At 44.8% G+C, this 23577-nt stretch overlaps 1 protein-coding gene across 1 annotated transcript in view; it reads right to left on the minus strand.

The window, feature by feature from the left end:
• ANKRD13A (ankyrin repeat domain 13A) overlaps positions 1-23577 on the minus strand; it is a 352335-nt gene that overhangs the window by 165621 nt on the left and 163137 nt on the right. Inside the window, exon 10 of the mRNA XM_069214719.1 lies at positions 14982-15112. Within this exon, the coding sequence (XP_069070820.1) occupies positions 14982-15112 (131 nt within the window). The remainder of the gene's footprint in view (positions 1-14981; positions 15113-23577) is intronic.

Below are 23577 nucleotides of genomic sequence, written 5' to 3' on the forward strand. Positions count from 1 at the left end.
CAGTGCAGGGGCCCCTGTGCAGTGCCCCATCGTGCAGGTCACTGCCCAATAAGGGCAGTGATCTGTGCGATGGGTGCAGCTGCACCCGCCGCACAGAGGCATTGACGGCGGCTCCATGTGGAGCCGCCGGAAATGTCCGGCCAGGCATTCTGCTGGGTTGGCAGGTGGAAACAATGTTTCAGGGGGCCTGGCGGTCGATAGAAAGACCACCAGCATGAAAACGGAGGTGTTAACCGCCGTGTTTATAATGACCCCCATAGTGTAGTTACAGATTCCTTACCTTTGAATTTCCACAGGCGTCAGACTGGATCCAGAGATTTTTTCTTTGAGCGGGACCCCTGCATGCTGTTAGGTGGCGTTGGTTGACTCCGTTGGCGTCGTGGTCAAAGTGATGACATTGCGGTCATATATAGGCACCACCCCAATGTGCTGACATCAGTTTGTTTTCACGACTTTCCATGCCAGTAGCGTGGAGACATGAAGAACACTGAGAATGGTGTACCAAAACTAGGGCCCATAGAGGGAAGTACCTGTCCCTAGAAATCAGTTCGGAGTGCGGGGAGGATGGGCAGGTCGGTAAGGAATCTGCAACTAGAATATGTCTCTACCAGATATATCGTTACCGAAGGTAAGTAACTTGTACATGTGATAGAGACTTCTAGTTGCAGATTCCTTACCTTGGCAATACCATCCCTGGTGGTGGGCTGCAAACTAAGATCAAATGGCCAAAACATCTGTCCATGCTGACCTGACTGTCCAGGCAGTAGTGCTTGGTGAACGTATGTAAGGACGCCCACGTTGCAGCCTGACAGATATCCAGGACTGGAACTCCGCGTGCTAACGCTGTGATAGCAGCAGTTGCTCTGGCTGAAGGAGCCCACAAACCCTCAGGGGGTTGCTTTTTCGCCAAAGCGTAGAACATCTTGATGCAGAGGACTACACATCATGAGATGGTCCTCTTCTGCACTGCCTTCCCTTTCTTCGCACCCACATATCCCACAAAGAGTTGATAGTCCACTCGGAAATTTTTGGTACGATCTAGATGGTACGCATTTTTGGGGATTCAGACAGTGGAGTTTCTCCTCCTCATGAGGGGGTGTGGGGGTGCGTAAAAAGTAGGCAAGGTGATAGATTGGCTTACGTGAAAAGGTGGTACCACTTTGGGAATAAAGGAAGCCCTGGTACGAAGCATCACTTTGTCTGGATGCACAGCTAGGAACAGTGGCTTCGAAAAAAAAACATGAAGCTCACTTACTTTGCGAGCAGAGGTGATGGCGATCAAAAAAGCTGTTTTAAGGGTTAAGAGCTATAAAGGACAGTTGTGGAGTGGCACAAAAAGGGTCGCACATGAGGTATGTGAGGACCAAGTTCAAATTGCACTAGGGCTTGATGAATGAGACAGGAGGAAAAACATGAGTGAGGCCTTTAAGAAACCTCCCAACAGTGGGAGATTTGAAAAGAGAAGGTTGGTCTGGTAGCCTTAAGAAAGCAGAGTTCCTGCTGGACAAGAGAGAGAATGAAGAGGAGAAACTCTGAGAGAGGTGATCAACAGATTTGTTGATACACCATGCCACAAATTTCTTCTAATGACAGGCGTATGCCATTTTGGTGGAGGGACGCCTGGCTGCCAAGATGACATTACAGACTTCAGGTGGAAGGTCAAAAGCTGCCAGCTGTCACCGCTCAATATCCACACAAGAAGGAGGAGAGTGGACACGTTAAGGTGGATAACCATCTCCTGCTGCTGCGACAGAAGATCCTCCTGAAGGGGCAGTCTGATCGGAGGATCGATGGCCAATCTCAAGAGCTCGGGATACCAGACTCTTCATGCCCACTCCGGAGCCACCAAGATTACTTGGGACAGGTCTTGCCTGACCTTCTTCAGAACTCTGGGCAGAAGTGGTATTGACGGGAAGACGTACAGGAGGCCTCAGTTCCACTTGTGACGAAAAGCGTCACTGAGCGAGTGCCACCTTGGAAACTCCAACGCGCATAATAGCTGACGTTGCGTGCGTAGGCAAACAGATCTAACCAAGGCTCTCTCCACTGCACCTTGCGCCACCACCAGATGAAGATGCCATTCTTGATCGAATACGCATTGATGGCTGAGTTAGTCTGCTCTGGCGTTCAGAGAGCCCATCAGATGTTGAACCACCAGGGAAATGCCCTGGCGTTCCAGCCATATCCAGAAGCGAAGAGCCTCTTGACAAAGGGTCCACGACCCCACTCCGCCCTGCTTGTTGCAATACCACATCGCGGTGGTGTTGTCGGTGAACACCTGCACTACTTTCCCTTTGAGAGAGGGAAGAAATGCTTTCAATGTAAGTCAGATCGCCCAGAGCTCCAAAAGGTTGATGTGGAGCCCAGACTCCACCGGAGACCAGAGGCCTCTGATCTCTGCCTTTCCCATGTGGCCACCCCATCCCAGGAGTGATGCATCTGTCACTACTGAGAGATCTGGTTGGAGAAGGGAGACGGATCTGCCATAGACCCAATCTGGATATGACAACAAAAAATGCAGGTCTTTCGCAGGTCCCTCTGAGATCTGAACCATGTCAGAGGGATTCCCCTGATGCTGCACCCACTGGAACTTCAGGTCTCACTTCAGTGCCCGCATATGCCATCTGGCATGTTGAACCAGCAGGATGCAGGAGGCCATGTGGCCCAGTAGCCTCAGAGTCATTCTCACCGAAATCCAAGACAGAGGCTGAACCATCGGTATCATAGCCAAAATATCCTGGACTTGCTTTTCGGGAGGATAAGCCTGAAACTGCACTGTGTCTAGAACAGCTCCGATGAAAGGAAGCGTCTGAGGGGGAGTCAGGTGTGACTTTGGCACGTTGATAGTGAACCCCAGTGAATGCATGAAGTTCGACGTAGTCTGGGGGTGGGAGACAACTTTCTGGTGTGTCCGCCTTCAACAGCCAGTCGTCGAGGTAGGGGAAGACTGGGACCCCTAACCTGAGCAGATGAGCTGCAACCACTACCATCAGTTTCGTGAACACCCGAGGGGCACTGGTAAGGCCAAAGGGGAGCACGGTGAACTGAAAGTGCTTGTGACCTACCATGATTCGTAGGTAACGTCTGTGGGGCGCAAAACGGGAATATGGAAATAGGCGTGCTGCAAGTCCAAAGCAAACATTCAGTCTCCAGGGTCTAGGGCAGAAAGGACCTGAGCCAGGGTTAACATCTTGACCTTCTCCTTCTTGAGGAAGAGACTGAGGGACCGGAGGTTTAGGATAGGGCAAAGAACCTTGTCCTTTTTGGGCAACAGAAAGTAGAGGGAATAGCAACCACAACTTACTTCTGATGCAGGGACCCTCTCTATGGCTTCCTTGGCCAAGAGAGCATTGACTTCCTCGCAGAGAAGTGCCAAATGTTCCTCCGACAGGTAATCGAATTATGTCGGCATGGCTGGAGGAGAAGTCTCGAAGGAGATGGAGTAGCCCCTTTGGACGATCTCTAAAACCCACCTGTCTGTGGTAATGGATTCCCAGTGGGGCAGATGATGGTGAATTCTGCCGCCAACTAGTCCCGGATGTCCCAATGGACTAGGAAGGTTTTGAGGCAGAGAAGGGGGTGGGGGTGGACTGGGCGGCCCGCTGACTCCCTGATCCACAAGCTCGGTGGATTCCCGCATCCGCGCAGGGGCTGTACAGTATGCGCAAGTCGATGGCCCGGTGGAAATGGACGCAGTTGGGTGCCCCATCCATAGCCACAAAAGGAGTCAGAGGCAGACTGAAGGGGGCGCGAAGCAGATGCGAGGCCAAGGGACCGAGTCGTATCCTGGAAATCCTTAAAGCACTCGAGCGCAGAGTCCGCCTTGTCTCCGAAGAGACGAGTGCCATAAAAGGGTATGTCCATCAAAAATTGCTGGACATCCCCTGAAAAGCCAGACTTCCTCAACAAGGCGTGGCATCTCAGTGCCACCGTCGGTGCAACCGATCTGCCTTCTGAGTCGGTCGTATACAGTCCACAACGGATCATGAACTTTGCTGTGTCTCTCCCATCTGTCATGGATCAAAACTCGGTAAAAATGAATTCGACAAAATGACGCAATAAGTCAAAAAATGACTGGGGTAGCTCTTATCCAGATCTGCGCGTAGGCTGGCACTGAAAGAAAAGATCCGACATCAGCACGCTGGGGTGGCACCTATATACGACAGCAACATCATCACGGCGACCAAGACGCCGACGACGCCCGCAGATTCGAGCGACGCCACCTAACAGTGCAAAGGGGTACTGCTTGAAGAAAAAATTGCCGGATCCCATCTGACGCCTGGGGAAATTCAAAGCTAAATAATCTGCAACTAGAATTCTTCGTCAGATATATGGTACTTACGTACCCAGGGCATTGGTACACCAGGGATCTCCCATGGGCTACAATATGTATTATGCCACCCATGGGAGCCCAAGCAAACTATGTCTGCAGGCCTGCTATTGCAACCTGCGTGAAAAGGTGCATGCACCTTCCACTTTGGATATAGGGCTTGCCTTATATCGCAGTCGCTGCACTTAGACACCCCTCTGGTAGGCCCTTCAGACCAAGGGCAGGGTGCATGTTCCTGAGTGTAAGGGTACCCCTGAATGAGCAGAGGTACACCTACAAACCCCAGATACCATTCTGTCATCTTTGTAAGTGCAGGGAAACCATCTTAGCATATGTAGTGGACACTGGTCAACATGAGTGGTCCAACAACATAATGGCTTCTCCGAACCTAGGCATGTTTGGTATCATGCAACAACACCGATTCCAGTGTTTGCTGCATGACACCAGGTGCTTTGGGAGTTCCTGAGAGGATTCCCACAGTTCTGCTGTACAGCCTTGCAGGGTCTGCATGCCAGCCCATGCTGCTGCCGACCCTAGACACACTTCTGCCCTCTTTCTCGTGAGCTTAATTAACTCGACCAGGGGAAGGCAGAACAAAGGATTTTGATTCCTGGCATAAACCAGTTTGCACCAGTGCAGGAACCCCAGGTTCCTGCTCTGGCGCGAAACCACACAAAGGACAGGGGAGTGACCACTCCTCAGTCCAGCTCCTCACCTAGGGAGGTGCACAGACTTCTGCCAGGTGGCCGGTTGATTCTGCCATCTTGGAAACAAGGTAGGAGGCCACTGGGAGTATCTGACTGTTTAGGCCAGGGACATGACGTCCCTGACCCCCTTTGATAGGTTGGCCACTGCAGATAGAGACCAACTCCCTTTTAGGGTTACTTAAGGGCTCCCACGAGGGCGGGTCTTCAGATTCGTTGAGCAAGACTCAACAAGGAACTCTGCAAAACATCTTCTGCTCCTGGCCTCTGGAACCGCAGTTAGTCTGCTTTTGAAACCGAAACAAGACAGTATTCATTTGGGAGGGCTCCCACTGCAACACTGTTTCTCCAGCTCCTACAAGATTTCTGCAACATCCATGCCTGTGCATTCCCCAGGGTCACAAGGACTTTGTTTGCATCTTGAAGCAAGAAGTAATCTCCCTTGGAGTGAAGGAGTCACTCCCCTGCATCCGCAAGTACCTCAAGACGACAACCACCAGCTGGTGGATCCTGTTTCCCACGGAAATTGAAAGGCACTGCAACACAGATGGTGATTCTGTGGTCCCCTCTGGGTCCACCTTGACTTCTGACCAACTTCAGAGATGGTGGGCCCTTGCTGCAGCCACTGGAAAGGAACTCCTGTGCACCGCAACTGTTGCTCTTGCCAACGCTTGTTGACTCTTCCTCCAGGAGATCTTCAGGCTCCAAGAAGCCCAAGCTTCCAGCACTCTGCAATTCCAAGTTTAGCTTTCACTCTGCAGCTCCTGCGACGTGGGACTCCTGTTTAGTTGTGCGGCTGAGGCCTCACTGTGACAGCTGCCAGTTGGTCCCTTGTGGGGGATACTCCGACTCTGGCCGGCTTTCCATCCTGTTGAAGGCCTGCCCTGACTGCCCACCAAAGGTCGAGTCACTAGGACCTTGCTGGTCCTCAAAAACTAACAATCTTCCTTGCAACAGCTATTTGCATTTGCCAAGGCTTGTTGGTGGTCCTGCTGGCCACTGACCCTCCTGCAATCCGGTGACCGATGTGGGACAGCTCTTGGGTCACTCCAAGGATCGCATACATCCCCTCAACTCCGCAGCTGGACTTCTCCCTTCACCGTTCTGTAGGAACTTCACTTCCAAGAGGGTGGGCATTGAATACCTGCACCGCCTTCACATCCCCGATTGGTCTGAACACTGCTCCCTTCTTTTTCAGGTCCTTCATGTCCGGAATCCACCCTTGGGTTCCATCGACCTGATCCACGGGTCGTGACAGCAGCTGGACAATTAAAGTTTCCACTTTCTCCAACAAAGGTTTCCGACGTCACTTCACCTCTATGGACCTGGGCTCCCTCGTGTAGGTACTCCAATCTTCTGCGTGTCCTCGGGGTCCACTGGGAAGGGCCCTGAATCCATAAAAATCCAACTGTGACAGTCCTGTGTTAGCCTATGGGACACCCGGCTCATTAACAACTCTGCACCCAGGTGCCTGTGGTATTTCTGGTACTTACCTCTGGTAATTACTTCCCTGCCCGGCCCAGGGATTCTAACACACATTTACCTTGGTTTGGCACCTCCATTCTTATACCACTTTCTTAATATATGCTTTGGCACCCCTCCCCCCAACTAGGGTCTGAGTTTTTTTTATGCTATTCCTTTTTGTTTCCGAGTATATATTTTGTGTGTAGATATCTCTAAAGAGAGATATACCAACGTTAGTATAGTCTTTAGTGTAATAATAAAGAATACTTTATTTTTGTAACACTTGGTGTGGTTATTTTCTTGTATAACAGTTACTGACTCTTTACACTCCTCCTTGATAAGCCTGAGTTGCTCTCCACAGCTACCCCTAGACAGCTTTTATTATCTGGGCACAAAAACACTATCACTAAGGGATGCCTGGACTCGGCATAGGGTGCCACAACATAGGTGTACACCATAAACTGAGCCTGCCTCCTACAGGTACTTTTGATATTCTAATATTCTACCCTGATGGCCTCTGTACTGTCATTTTTTTTATTCACAGAATTGCGTTTTTTTGGTAAAGTTTTTAAATAATCAAACAGTTAATTATTATTCAGACATACGTTTTATTCACATTTAATTGTCATTAAACTGTGGTTCCACATCTTCTCAGTGACACCAGGAGTATAGACTCAAATATATTTATCAAAGATACTATGACCTTCATGGATGTACCATTAGTGCATTTTATAAACCTTGCTTAGACCATGACGAATGGAATCAAGACTGATAATCCAGAAACTTTCTACTTTCCATTGTCCGAGTTCAATGTCATCACCTCTTGATTTACAATAAAGTGTTTTTTAATAGCAAAGAATTTAAATTATTTTTTATTTGCATGTCGTTCATGAAACTCTTCCCTCAGCCACTTAACTGGGTTTGTTTTTTTGTACGGTTAGTGCCTTTGCATTCAGTTTTTTTGTAATCAGCATTAGATAATTTGTCTATCCTGTTGGACCCAAGACAAATGGTGTAGCTGGGTACCTTAACACTGTGAAGTAGTTTCAGCTAGTAAGAGGTATTAGCACTTGGCGAGACCATGTCTTAAAGTAATTTGTTTTCCTTCTGCTTTAAGCACTGGATATTCAAGCTTACCAGGATATGAACATTGCTCTCAAAGAAACTCCATACCACTTATAAAACTGACACTTATTTTGAGAGTAAGATTTCTAATGTCAGCACAGGGAATAATGTAACTCTATTATCAATGGTGTGTAAAGTCACCATCAAGACAGTGAATCTCGAAACTAAAATTATTTTTCACACTCCTTTTGAGATAGAATTTATACAAAGGATTAATATAGTTTCACTGTTCTAGTACATCGTCATAACTGTCTCATCTGAGATTACAAAAGGTCAATGGTGTGCATCTGCTATCACCGAAGGATTTCTGAAACGGACTTCTCTCTCAAAACAAAACGTACAGGATATATTTTCTGAATGCTTCTGCACCTAATGGACTCATAAAAAGGCAAAAATGTGACTTTTTTCTAGAAAATATAAGCGTCCTATACAATATTTTTGAAAACTTTAGGGACTGAAACTATTTGAAAACTGAGGCTGTAGGTCTAGACTCTTGATGCTATGGTATTACGTTGGGGTGGAGAAACGTTTGTCAGAAATATTTTATTTTCAAGTTACGCATAACAGCACAACCGATCATATATGAGTGCTGACCTAAATATGTGCATATGGTAATGTTTAATGGTGGGGAACAGACTCTCAATAGGATGTTCAAAAAGATGTGCTACAGTAAAGAACGGGGACATAGGTATATCCAATACTCAAATGCACAATGAGACGTTTGCTGTGCACAGTAGCCGTCAGTTTCTCGGAAAAGAGTCAACTACATTATTCAAGCCTGCTGAGGAAAGAAAATGAGCATTGGCACAGACAACAGGTTTTACTTGTAGCACCAGGGCACAGAACTTTAGGCTTTGTAAATACTTATTCCGCCTCAGATATGTCCTGTACACGCATAGCATGACGACCATCTTGGAACGATATTTTTTCCAAAGCTTTAAAATAAAGCAATCCAAGATGGTCGCCTTGCATGTGCATGGTGGACATCTTCAAATGTGTTTTTGTTTGCTTTATTATTTTACAATAGCTGACCACGCTAGCGAATGCAAGGCGCCATTTTGGGGTAACTAAGCAAATCTTCGAATAATTAAGAAAACAAATTGCCTTCCAAGATGGCTATCGTGTGTGCATGGGCCGCCATCTTTGCATCGTTTAAAAGCCTTTAAGATGATCACCAACTACTGACACACCAGAGCATCAGATGAAGCAGGGTGGAGGGTTAAGGGAGCATTCACACTGGTGCTTAGGGAGGAACAATAACATAAGGAGAGTGAGGGCAAAAGAGGGTACAATCAGAGAAAGAAAGCAGTACCTATAGACTGTGATGCAAGGTCCTGACTTCATTAGTCGAAAGATACAACTTAAACCTCTGTGTGTGTAAATCTATTTTTAAGTGGGAAACCAACTTTTGTGAGTTTGGAACAAAGGTTTACACTAGTTAATGAACCTACTGTGTGTGTAAGTCGGCATTTACACAATCAAGTAACTTTGTAAATGAGGCACCTAGAAGTCTACATCTTTTCTGGCAGGCAGGTAATTTGCAGGAGCATAATCATATCTAACACTATATATCTAGCTAGAACTGCCTACCTAAAGCCCCTCAATATTTATGTTCTTAGTTTTTTTTAAATAAATGTATTGATTAAAAGAGCCTAGCACACAGACAGACCTACAGTGCTTAAGGACCAGTGGCTACCCTTGTTTAATTTCTGTCTTGCAGATCGTACTCTCGCTCTGTGGCTCTTCAGCCCTATAGCTCTACCACTCAAACTATCATCTACAGGGATCTCCAAGGCTATTCACGCTCTCCCATGGTACTCAATAGTTACATAAATTTGCAAAACTTTAATAGCTTACTGACTGCTGTATGGCAGTGGTAAGGCATTCGAAAATGGGAAGGGGTTTCAAAGAGACCCCTTTTCTTTGTGAATACTGAAAAATTATTATTTAAGAGTAGGCAGTGGTTCCTTAAATTTTTTTAATAACATTTGTTTCCTAAACGCATCCCGTTTTCCTTCAAGGAATACAGGCTGCATTTAAAAAAAAACTGCTTTATTTAAAAGCTATCACAGACATGGTAGTCTGCTGCTCTCAGCAGGCCACACTAAAGGTGAAGGCAGTGATTCCTAGTGGGACGCAATTTGTGATCTACCTCATCAATATTCATTACTTCAAATTGCAACCCAGTAGGAGTCAGTATTTTGCATTATGTTGAGATGAGATGCAAAAATGCAACACCAGCATCGTGGATGAGGATCAGTGTGCTGGTTCTGCAACTTTGAGCCCTGCAGACAGCCTGGACTGCTAAACCAGTGACCCAGGTCTACTGTATCATGGGGATCAGTGCCTCGAGAAGCCCAAGAGTGGGCTGGGAGCACCGACTGCAAAGGACACCTAGAGAGCAGACCCACCCTCCGTGACAAGTGGATCCCAGAGTTCTCCCCAGAGGGTCGGAGCAAGGACAGAGTCCAGCACTGCCGTGTGGGGGCCCAGGAACCTCTATATCTCAGACACTGAGTGAGCGCTGTACACCCTCAGGCTGAGAACACAACAGGCCCGAACTGTCTGAGATGTAGAGCCTGGGAAGATCTAAAGGCCGCTTATGGCAAAGACTTGCTGGCCCTTACCGCTATGAACAGTGACTATCGGGAGCATCCTCTGTCCATTATCCTTTTGTGTTGCTAAAGTTGCCCTAAGTGGGAAGGGTATGCCCAGACGTGGGTCCCGTGCTCATTGTGCCACTGGATTCAAGCTAGCCTGGCTGATGAAGGGTGATACCCTGAAACGGGTCCCAGGGTGCTTGTTTCCGGTTACAGCTGCAGAACTTTAAAAATAAAACGATAATAAACAAGTTTTATTTATAAAAGGGTGGAGTTATGGGGGTAAGACAGCCATGGAGGAGAGTGGTGTGCACTTCCCTCAGTGCCCATGTGTGTTTGGATGGCCATCTCAGGACAGCCAAACACACTTGCGCACTGAGCTCTCTTCAACCCGGGACTGGGTTGCCGGGTTGGAGAGAGCAGGCACAGGCTCCCAGTCTGCCTGGGAGTGCAAAGCCAGGGTGCTCAGGCCAATTCCGACGTTGCTCTCCGCCAGGATTGGCCGCTGGGCAGGCTTGGAGCCTGTGCCTGCTTGCCTGCAGTGCAGCGGAGAGCAGAGGAACAGTGGTGCAGCAGGGTCAAGGTAAGCTTTTTTTTTATTGCCTCCCGGAATACCCCCATTCCACCACTTTGCCCCATCAACAGCCGCGATTGGGCCTACTACAGTTATTGTAAGATTTATGGCACCTGTCAAAACCTTCTGCAAACAGAACTAATCCAGCATGTAGCCTTCAGTGCTGACATGTCACAGTAACCAAATCAGGCTTACTGAATTGAACATAAGAATACATCAAACAAAAACGAGCGCTCTTTTTCAGAACATCAGTCCTACCAAATGAAAAAAATCAAGAGACGAATATTAATTGGAGGATACTGTTCAAGCCCCTTTCTCAGTGCTACTCTTAAAAATGATTTCCCTGGTGATCACATAAGGTATAATGACAGCTGCATTGTCAAGCCACAACTCTTTGGCTTTAACTGTGAGAAAACATGCAAACTGTTGTGGTGTGATACTTTTAAGTTTTTCTGGATGGCACAGAGATGCGTCTAGTTTCAAAGCAACCCGTTCCCTCTTAATGGGTTGTAAGTTTAATCTCCCTTTCTGCAGGGAATGACTGCACTGGGGGAAAGTAACCACTTTTTCATCATCTAATTTTGCCTCACCGTGGTTACACACTCCCTTTTGCCTTCTTTCTTTTGCCTTTGCTGTGTAGGTCTGTGATAACTGTCCTTTTTTTTAACCTTCCTTACACTCCTGATTGAACCCTGTACTCTCTATGTGCTACAACCCCAGGAGAAGAGGCCACAGGAATAATCTCCCCCTCCATGAAACTCTGGTTCAGGATCACATAAACTGAATTGTAATCGTCTGTAGTGTGGCCTTTACATTGTTAGCTTGGGCTGCTACATGAAACAGTGACTAGATTGAAGCTTTTCTAAATTGTTGCTGAATTTTCCCCTCAGCCTAAGATGTAACATAGAGCTTCTCCTTTATTTTATCCATGGATGCATCCTCTAGACATAAGACCTGCCCTGGTCCAGGGCTTTCAAGACCAAAGATTCACATGGGATGGACACGTTCCACTTGCTAGCTAGCTATCAATGAGTCTCCTTTGGACATCTTTTCTAAAACTCAGGTAAGGGGCCACAGATGGGCCTCTTTTTCCCTTCCTGCTTTTCCCTTTGTCATCTTGGGAGCCATTTTGTGTAATGTGATCAGTCATATCACCAAGCACATACACCTCTAGTCTCTTGTTGTGTGTTGTTCGTAAGGTGGAAGAAGCCTGGTACTCCCTTCACGGGTGCCATACACATGTGGCCATCACTCATAGTCATCCCTTTTCCTAATTGTTTATTAGTAACTTGGCAAGATAACATGCTTTTCCCGCACTGTTGGCCCCCCATGGCTGTCTTCCTTTTCATGTCGCCCAACATTGTGGGGGGTGTCATGTGGATTGGTCCAGTTCATTCCCCTTGTCATAAGGGCAATGAACTAACTGTCCTATGTATATCCACTCACTCCCTGAACTTACAGGACTGTCTGAGGTTCTACAAATGCTGAGCCTGACCACCACACAGAGTGCTCCAGGTTGAAGTACTCAAACTCTAAGCCCGGGAGATAAGAGGGCACTATCTTGGATTATCTTGTTTGCTGGTCATATGCTTCCCCCACAAACCACTACATTTGCTTATCTTTGTGGTAAAGATTTTGTTAGCATGAGTAACTATGGCTCAAGTTTATTTGAGATTTTGTATTCATGGTTAACGGTTCTGTGTAGTTCTGATTAATTATATGTTGATTCCTACCAAGAATACATTCATGAATTTTGATTTATAGTGCTGTTTTGTTCAAATTACTGTATTACGTGTATTGAGTTGCACCTAATTCATAATAATATATCCAGAATGAATTCTGATAGTTGCCAATAGCATGCAGCAGTGTGCTGTACAGGCCCCAAATGTAGCAGTCCTGATGAGTTACTAGTTCAGCCTTTCTCCAGTCTTGATATTAAATTTCAGCCTGAAGGATTTCAGAAATTTGACTTCTGTTCTCCAGTTAAAATTCTTGCTTTTCTGTACTTCTGCCAACCCTCCCAGTTTTGTTGATTCCAATAATTTGTTTGGCAGCCTTTAATGACAGTTCTGTCTTGTGCATCCTCATCTAGTCATATCACTTAAGCATTCCAGTTGACATGTCACTACTGTTCTCCAAAATCTGCATGTGGCCACTCACCTAGGTAACCAAACATTGGCAACTGCAATTTCAAATGTATACTGCTGATATTCAACTCCACGCTAATATGGGTAACATAGTTTAACGTAATAATGGCACGTAGTTTGAAACAGCAAAATTTACAAAAAAACGACTTGCCTTTCAACTGCATTAAACTGAAATTAATTGATGGTAACACAGCTGAGAGTCTAACTTCCCAATGGACAGGTAAAATCACGGTTATGTCTACACCCAATCAATTAATTAAGAACATCAACTAGTCCCATGCCACTTCTGTGCAGACCAAGTCTCAGCAGCTGTTAAAACATCTACCAAGAACAATGTCAGGAAAACAACCTGCCTTTCTTACATTTAAATTACTGCATTTAACTTAACGACCCGATATTTTCCCCAGTCAAATGACTGCAACACAATCTATGGTGAGGCACCTAAGAGAGCCACTAGAGCTCCAGAGAATGCAAAAATCACATTGACTCTTTAACCCTTAGAGAAATGTAACCACCCCAGCCCTAAAAGAGCTACACTGGCCTTTTGTGGTGCTGACAACAAAATTCAGAACAGTGCACCATTTTAGGAGAATGTGGAGGTTATTACCAAAGTCCATACAGAAGCCAACACTCAAAACCACAACTTCAGGTCATCAAAAGTGAGGCTTAAAGTCCAAACCAGAAGGAGTTCGGTGGCAGAGGAGCTGTTGAATCAACCCAGTCTGGAGGCCTCCAAAAGAATCTTGAAGATCATGACATCACAAGACAATAATTTCTTTTTTTGCTGCATGGGCCAACAATGTAAGCATTTTCTACCACATACATTCAACAATTTACCACCAAACAGCACACTCACAAATGTTCTCATATAAGGTATCTGTTGTACAGTTACTTACAAGTACTCCAAGACTCCCATGGTTGGGCAGGAACCCGTAATGTAGGTGTAGGGGAACTGAACATCACTAATCTGTAGATCCATATATTTATCTGATGGGTAGTGAAGGGTGGAGTAACTCGTCTGTATGTCATCCCCCAGTCCAACTGAGTGCTTCCCCCTGTTTACATCAACCATGTCCCACTGTTAGGAATTATGTCTATCTCCCACTGTGAGTGTCACAGTGCCTGTGCCACTGTCTCATTGTGTCCACATCACCTTACATCACCCTAACTACTTGTCCCAATGTACCTGTATCTCTGTCCATATAACACCCTACTCTTTTGTCAGTTTGTCATTGTCCCAGTCTAATGGACAAATGACCTGACTGAAAAATTACTCATACAGGTCGTACCTTTCAAGTGAGCGAAGGTTTTAGGGGGATCGTTCTACCTAAGAATAGCAGAATTTGTTTAGGGACAGGCCTCACTGTGCATTCAAAACAACTATGCACTGGTCAAGGACAGACTGACAAATTAAAATGCCTGCTCCTGTACCAAGATGCAATGTTCTCTACAAGATAGACAGGAATGTAATTTTTTGCCATGAAACCTGAAGAGATGCGTTGCACTCCAACAGTGAATAATTTCTGAACAGCAACATTTCCCTACTTTCCCAATGTGGTGACATCACAGGCAAAACTCTCAATGCAGTAAAACGTCCGAACATCAATTAGGATAAATGCATTTTCTGTGATACATATAAGTGTGGTCATATGGGTTCATTCACTAACATATTTTATCAAAAAATAGCACTGGATCAGTAAAGATGATAAACACAAATAGAAAAGACTAAAAAACATACATCTGCTGTCTTAGTAGCAGGTAGATTGTCTTGGCCTTGTGACTGCATGATGTCATCATGATTTTATATTTCAATGAACATATTTCTGATAATGTGTATGTCTTACAACTTATGAAAACTTGATATTAGGTGCAAGTGGACTCTGACTAAAGTGTACAACTGGACAACTGAGTAGCACACGTTGCCTTAATCTGTATTTAGAATTAATTCCTGATAGAGACAACAATCGCTTAAAAGGTATTAATCACAAAGAAAAACTAGCAACAAAAAGAAAATGAATTTATTGTGTATTCCCTTACTTCTGTGTTCTAATGCTGAGTTCCTTAGGTCTTCCAATATCCCTGTCGTTAAGGTCAAATTGGTCATCAAAATATTCCTCTGGAGTAATAGCCGTTGGATTGTTTGCAGTTGCGAACTCAGTTGTCAGGTCCTGCAAGATAAGTATTTTAGAGCCAAGACGGTTCAAGTTAATACACTTCTTGTGATGTAAATCCAAAGAAATTCGATCAACACATACTCCAAGATTGGAGTCAATTCTTCTCCGAGTGATGATTTAATTATTAACATAGAGTGATGAATATTTAAAACAAGAAACAGTATTACCTTCCTATGCTACTGTTACACAATCAGTATTTAATACTGCTTCTTCTGATCTACCTAATAGGATGGGTCCCTCTGTTAGTCCTCCCCAGGTAAGGTGAATTTGACTATATTGAAAAGGGGCTGCATCAAATACCACTTTGTAGTCTGTTCTCTCATATGAAACCAAAAACATAAGCTGCAATGCTGGGGACAGCAATAAGGTGATATCCTTTGATTATATTATAAACACAGATGACAGTGACTGCGAAATGAATCTCCAAAGTACTGGGGAATGCTTGAGACCAGATGGGGCTGAAATAAATGTTAAACATGACAGCTCAAACAGGCAATTAAGGCCAAGAGTCAAGTGACTGTTTTTTAATCATGTAGAAGCATGGCCTCCTTAAGATTTTACTTCATCCACCAGCACACAATTTTAGTTTGCATGTACGTGCAGTTAAAGATAGGATAGTTAGCATATGTAGGTACAAGTCCAAGTGTAGGACAAGCAACATTGTATGGATAACATGAAGTAGCTAAATAAGAAGATCAGATGGGCTAGACCTACTGCTGCACCTTGAACTGTCCACACTACCAAACACTACAACCTTAAGTAGAAGTTGTTTCTCAATCAGGTGTGAATTGGATGATGAAGCATGCAACCTACTAGTGGATATGGGGTGCAAATTCTTTTAAATACATTATTCACACTCCTTTTCCGTTTTGTCAAATTCATGTTACCAGGGAAGAGCCAACTTAGAGAACACTTCACAATCTGTGAGTTTTAAAAAGCATAATCGAATAGTGTTATTTTCACGGCTTGAATCGTGGCAATCTGTGCCCAGCCACATCTCTATCCTTTCTTCAGTGTAGAATTCCTGCAGCCGCCTTGGAAATTGGGATTAAGCCACTCTACTGTCCTTCATTATATCAATGCTGCAGAAACTGAATAATTGGTATGCTTGTCCATGCACATAGCACATGTTGTTGCACACTTCTGCTTATCAGATACTTGTAAATACAAGTTTTACCTTTATGAATTTTTACCCTAATGTTCACATACAACAGTTTTGGTCTGTATTTTCATTCTGATTCTTCAATCATTAATATACACACCTCACATGCTCACCCCTGCCTGTCTATCCTTGATGGAAGCATCTACTTAAGAAGCCTCCCAAATATGTAAAACTAAATACAATAAACAAAGAACCCTTTCAGCAATAAGTTACAGTCCCACTTTGCACTTTTTTGTTTTTATTTATATATGTGTAGTTAAACCTAATCTATAGTCTCAATATACTACAAAAGAGAAGTACAATTCAAAATACATGTTTTTAATTTTATTTAGAACACACTTTGCATTTAAAATTTGACTTTTAAAAATACACAATGAAGCCCAAAACATTTTAAATATTAACATATTATCCCCAACAAAAACACACTTTCCGCAAAGCATTAGCAGACATGTCTGCAGTCTCAGGAAAACAATAAATACTATGCAAATGACTGTCAAATGTTCCACATCTTTATAAAGAGAACAAAATAAAAATTAAATCATGTAATACAAAAAATACATAAAAAGATGTGCAATATGGTCCTACGCTGGCGGTTGTGACTCAGGTGACATTTATAAATGACATAGTCTTTGTCTTGTGGGTTTTAAATGTCACCAAAACCCCTCGACAGAAGTATAGGCCCATATTACACAGTTACCTGTTATGTATTATATATTAATAAGTTAGTTACCTTTGGTAACGCTCTTTCTGGTAGAGACTCTATCTAGCCACATAATCCTCATCTTTTGACTATTCACCAGGCGTCAGGTTGCATCTGGAAACATTTCAATAGTACCTCTGCATACTGGAAGGTGGTGCCTTGTGGCTCGGCACTGACATCACTTATCTGAAAAATGAATTGCAGAGCCCATATAGAGGCCACTCCCAAGGGCCAATGCCAGTTGCTTTTGAGACTGCCCATACCCCCAGACGCAGAGCCCCAAAAGCAAATCAGTAGACAGTGGGCAGATTCCTAGACTTGGGATCCTACAAATGGATAGAGTCCAACACAGAACGGGGAGGATGGAACTGTAGGCTAGGAATCTGTGGCTAGAGTCTCTACCAGAAGCATTGTTACCAAAGGTAAGTGACTTGTTCTTCCGATAGACTTCTAGCCCCGGATTCCTCACCTTTTGAATGGATACCAAAGACCAAGGATGGGCCCGCCCTGTGTCCGTGATCGCCAGGAAAAGGCAGGGCAGGGCCAACCCCATTGGCTCTTCTTATGTGGAAAAACGTGTGGCTGCAGCAGCAGAAAAGGACCCATTTCACTCTGTGAACAGCTGATGATATAATATAATGGGAAAAAGGAAGACAACAGAGTTCATAAAGGGTTAGGGGCCTAAACCTAAATCCGTCGAAAGACACACTGCAGAGAACTGCACAATGGACGATATCGACAATTTGATGGAGGAAGTTGAGGGTTTGATAAACTAGGGTCAGGGTGCTAAATCCAAAAGAACTCATTTTTTAAGAAATAAGGAGAGCAAGACTTGCGACAATATTGATAGCTCCAAAATTCTGCAAACAGCTATTGTTTTAAACTCCATATCCCCAGACATAACAGTCTATTTGTCCAGCCGCTTCTCCCAAAGCGCAGCCAGTCATTGCTAAAGACCAACCCTTATCTGTAGAATCATCGAACATCCAACCAGCCTTTACATGCTTCAACTGTTATGCCCCACTCACTGGCCTGTTAAGTGAACTATCTAAGCCCAACTCTTCCGATGACGGTTTATCGGCCGAAACCCTGGGGGACTCCATCCTGTCCACTGATAAACTGCATAGCGAACTTGTGGAAATGAGGTTAACTATGCAACTAATGAACCAATAGTTGTTGGAACTTTATGAGCTGGATGAGTGTCTACTGGGAGAATTTAAGGTCCGCATGGCGAGGCGTCATTCAGCGCAGCAGTGTTGTCAGCGTTGCTGCCCTTGCCACATGAATGTGAAGGGTGTAAATTGTAGAAACAAACTAATATCTGATACCATCAATGCTCCCCAAGTTGCAGATGACACCAGCAACGGAATAAGAAATGAGCAGTGCACCGCTGAAGGGAGGGATAAGATCACTTTGCTGTGCACTTCTCTTATAAGCCCTAGGACTAGTATGGAGACCCACCCTTCATCTCTCTACCCAAACTCTTTTTCACGTCCACCCACAGGGAACAGCTGCCTGCAATCTCCACCGCATCTCCCCCTTAATAACAGGGCCACCACAATGCTGGTCACCAGTCGGAAGTCTGTTCTCTCGCCTTGGCCAAACAGGCAACCTTTAATCTATATGATCAACGTCCTGAAGTTAAAACCTGGCTAAAGTGAGTCAACAGAATCTCTGGTTAAAAAAAAGTGACCCACTGGATCAGATCCCAACGACAATCTATTGTGCTCTCGGATATTATTTTCGCTCAATGTTAATAGAACCAAAACTAGAACTGTGATATAATTAAGCTGTCACTGAAGATCCTTTTGTTAGTAGACTGACTTACTGGCCCTTGATGCTTAAACACACCCATCAACAGGTTCTAAAATTCAAGGGCACCCCTGGTGCACAACCAAGCAGCATTTATTGCCATTCCATCTGGCACCCTTAGTCAATGCAAGATTTTAGAGCCTGGGCAAAGTTACAGCTCCAGAACACCTGACTGCCCTGGAAACTAGGGAGACTGATATGTCTCAATTGAACATAGTAGATTGAATGGCGTCATGTGCCTTACTCGGCCCTATGGTTCTCACACATTATCACCTTCTTTAGTAACTTATTGTGCATTCAGTACTGTTGATAAGATCTGTGATGTTCCTACAAGCAATTTTATCCAACTCAATGTAAACATTAGTCTTGCTAAATCATTTTGCCAGCAACAATCATTCCAAAGGAATGTAGACAATTCTCAACTGAGCCACTTTGACTCAATCCAGGAGTCCTGTTACTGGAGTTGATTCGTCTGCTCATTCAGACCAGACTGATGATGTTTTTCAAAACCCTGCAGTAGCTGGTGCTGACTGCTCCCCTCAGGGTTTTACACATCCCAAGGAATCAAGGACGTTACCAATTACCCTGTTGTCATGGAATGTAGCTGGCCTACGTAGAAAACCTTCAGACCAGGAGTGGGGTACATTTATTAGCTAATTTGATATAGTTCTGTTTCAACAGGCACAGGAAACATTTTTTAGACGGCGTACACAAGTATCAGCATTGATGAGGTCCCATCCAAAGCAGATTGCCCGTCAGGTAGGTTGTTAATACGGGTAAAAAACATGCTTAACATCACCTTAAAAGAGGTTAGAAACTGACAGCAAAGATATTCTAGGTCTGTCTATCAGTGGGAGCAAAGGCCGTAGAGTAAAGGTCTGCAATATCTATAACCGTGTTACATGTAGAAACAAGGACGCCCCCACGCTAAAACTGTTTGCCCAACACCTCACAGAGTGCACAGAAGAACCTCCCCTCGAGACTGCTGGCGATTTCAGCACTACCTTTGAGACCCTGGATGGGCTTGCTACAATTTGTGATATGGGAGACGAAGCAAAGGGCACCCAGAAGCTGGAGGCCAAACCACTCAAACCTTGGTCAGCCGCAGGGTTGCAATTAATGTCTCTTCCCGTAACTCATGGTTTGCAAGTCTGCAACGGCAGATTCAGGTCAGATAGCTCTCTGGCCCAACGTCTGAGGCTTACGTTCAGAGGTGGCACTAACACTGTCAAACAATAGAAAGGCTGCAAGATGGTCTAAATAGTATTTTAAACCAGACATTTTATTGCAGGTATACGCTATATTTAATAGCATCCCAGGCCCTTTTTGTAAGCCATCAATATGAGGAGATTCGCTTAGGTGAATAGCACAATAACTTGTTCAGGCCCTACACTCACTATGTACCAAAAGAATTAACAGTGGTAAGGGATTAGTCCATCAGCTCCCGTCATGGTACTTGAGTGAGTGCTGCAAGGCCAAAGAGCATTTAACTACAGCCATTAAGCAGTGGGGCAGTGAACTGACTGGGAAAGCCCATGCAAACTATAGAACAATCAATTCTACTTCAAAGCAGACATGGGTCGATTCCAAGTGGTTAGACCTAGTCGAGGGCTTTAAAAACAAAGACCAAAAATCGTTTTGCAGATTTTTGCGCACAGTGACTTGAAAACTCTTTCCCACATTGAATTTGCTGTTCAGCCCCCAACACTGGGTAGAACATTTCACAGAAATGCACATGTCGCTCTGCAAGCGGGATCCCACTACTGTAGAGACATCAACAGTTATGCAGGACAAGGAAGAGCCGTTAGCCATTATTTCATACCATTCTCTATGAACAAAACACACAGGGCTATCCAGTCTCTGTTCCTTGGCAAGATACCGGGCCAAAGCAAGGTACCAGAGGATCGTTTTCACCCAGAGCGGTAAGTGTAGGGTCCATATATTAATATGCTCTCAAATAAGATAATGGCAGGTGACAGTATTCCAAATTCATGGCTAGGAGCTGAGAAAATCACACTGTACATGAAGGGTGACAGAACCAATCCTAGCAACTATAGACCGTTTAATCTAACCAACAATCTCCAGAAGGTATTCTGCTGTCAAGTTCTCAACAGATTTCAAGAGTGGATGGAAGAAGCTAAGGTTTTATCCCCATCCAAGTAGGTTTTCATACAAGAGTGAGTACCATAGATCAGGTTCTCAGATTGACACTTATTACCTATGTTAGAAATGGGGTCTCTAGTTGGCAGTGCTTTGCACCCTGTCCAAGTAGGGACACTCGCTCTGGTCAGGGTAAGGGAGACAAATAGCTAAGATAACCCCGGCTCACCCTCTTGGTAGCTTGTCATGAGCAGTCAGGCTTATCTCAGAGGCAATGTGTAAAGTATTTATACACACAAAGTAACACAGTGAAAACACTACAAAAGTACTCTACACCAGTTTTAAAAAACTGGCAATACTTATCTAAGTAAAACAAGCCCAAAACGACAAAAATCGAACATACACAAGTAAAGGTATCACTTTGAAAGGTTGAAATGAGTCTTAATCCATAGTAATCAATGACTGCATCTTTTTATCACAAAGTACCTGGGTTGCGTCAAAATCAAAGAAGATGCTGGCCGCAGGGGAGGTGAGGCTCCAAAAAGCAAAGCGCTTCACCGGTTCCTCATTGCACAGGGGAGGTGATGCGTCGATTCTATCCTTGCAGGAGAGGCGATGCGTTGGTTCCTTACTGCCAGGGGAGGAGATGCATTGACTCTTTCCTCGCAGGAAAGGCGATGCATCCATCTGTTCCTTACTTGCAGGGGGGAAGTGATGCATCAAATCTTTCCTCTCAGAAAAGGCAATGCATTAATTTCTAGACACGAAGCCACAGTTCCTTACTGCAGTACGGGGTCGAATAGAAATTGATGCCCTGGGAACAATGCGTGGAAAATCCAGACTCACTATGTTGATGGAGCTGTGGTGAAACAGGTGCTGCAACGATTCTGCAGCCACGAGACAGGCGCTGTGTCGATTTTCGAGCCGCAGGACAGGCGCTGTGTCGATTTTTCTGCTGCAGCGCGTCGATGCGTGGATTTTCTCCTTCAGATCACCAGCTTGCACTTCCAAGGGCCCAAGAACTGGAGTTGGCACCACTTGGCATGTAATGACTCTCAGCAGAAGAGCTCAGGCACTGGCAGGAGAAGCGTTTGATGTTCCTGAGACTTCTTAACAGGAAGCCTTTGGAGAACATTGGGAAGCAAGATGTAGAAAGCAAAGTCCAGTCCTGTTAGTAACAGGACAGAAGGTGCAAACAGCAGACCAGCACAACAAAGCAACAGGTAAAGTGGTAGTCCCTCCTAAGGCAACTAGCTCTTCTTCCTGGCAGAATTTCCTCAGTCAGAGGTCCAGTATTTATACCCATTTCTTTCTCTGAAGTAGGCAAACTTTAGAGAAAAATCTTTGTAGTGCACAAGACTCTGCTCTGCCTTTCCTGCCCTGGCCCCAGACAAGCTCCGGGGGGTTGGAGACTGCTTTGTGTAAGGACAGCCCTACTCCTATTCAGGTGCAAGTGTCAACTCCTCCCACCACTCTAGCCCAGGAAGACCCATCAGGATATGCAGGGCACACCTTAGCTGCCTTTGTGTGACTCTCCGGAGTGAATTCACAAATAGCCCAACTGTTATGCTTACCCAGGCAGAGGCACAGAATGGTTAAGCAAGAAAATGCCCACTTTCTAAAAGTGGCATTATCAAACTTGCAATTTAAAAACCAACTTTACCAAAATATATATTTTTAAATTGTCAATTCAGACACCCCAACCTCTTATCTCTATTTGCTCCATATGGGAAATTACACTTAAAAGATATTTCAAGGCAATCCCCTTGTTACCCTATGGGTGCTATAGCCCTTGCAATAGTGAAAACCAAATTTAGCAGCATTTCACTATCAGGACAAATATAACACACCAGTACATGTCCTACCTTCAAATATACTGCAAGGTCCCAATGGAATGTCTTGGGCCAACTTGAGGGGTGACTTACATGTAGTGGGAGAGAAGGTTTGGGCCTGGCAAGTGGATGCACTTGCCAGATCGAAATGGCAGTTTACACACACAGACACTGCAAAGACAGGCCTGAGACATATTTGCAGGACACATGGTGCACTATACTAGAGACTTACTAGTAAATCAAAGATGCCAATCATGGATAAACCAATCACCAATATAATTTAGACAGAGAACACTTGCACTTTAAGCACAGGTCAGCAGTGGTAAAGCGCCCAGAGCCCTAAAGCCAGCAAAAATGAAATTCAGCACAGGATCAAAAAGAGGTCAGAAGTAAAATGTTTTGGGATAACCCTGCAAAGAGGGCCATTTCCAACAACCTGGAAACATCTGGAGCTCCCATATGATCACTTGTACATGGCCTTCGTGGACCTGAGGGCCGCTTTTTATCTAGATGTATTAAACCTTTTTTCTGTGCATAAATGGCCCGATTCCCAGAATCGGGCCATTCGCAAAAAGAAAAAAGCATTTTGGGATATACAAATGCTATTATGCAATTCAGTCATCTATTAGCGAATCACAAAAAGTTTGTTTGCGAGTCGGTATTAGGAAGAGGCGTGTCAAGGACATCCTTTCCTAACAGCGAGCCGCAGGGGGATGTAGGAATGTTTTGCAACTGGGAATGTGGTCGCAAAACATTTGCAGTTATCACCAATTTTAAGATGGTGGTAACCCATTTGCAAAGGGGAGTGGGAGTGGTACCCAAGGGACCCCTTCCCCTTTGCGAATTGGGGTGC

Source organism: Pleurodeles waltl, chromosome 11 (assembly GCF_031143425.1).
Source record: "Pleurodeles waltl isolate 20211129_DDA chromosome 11, aPleWal1.hap1.20221129, whole genome shotgun sequence".
In the NCBI taxonomy this organism is placed as follows: domain Eukaryota; kingdom Metazoa; phylum Chordata; class Amphibia; order Caudata; family Salamandridae; genus Pleurodeles; species Pleurodeles waltl.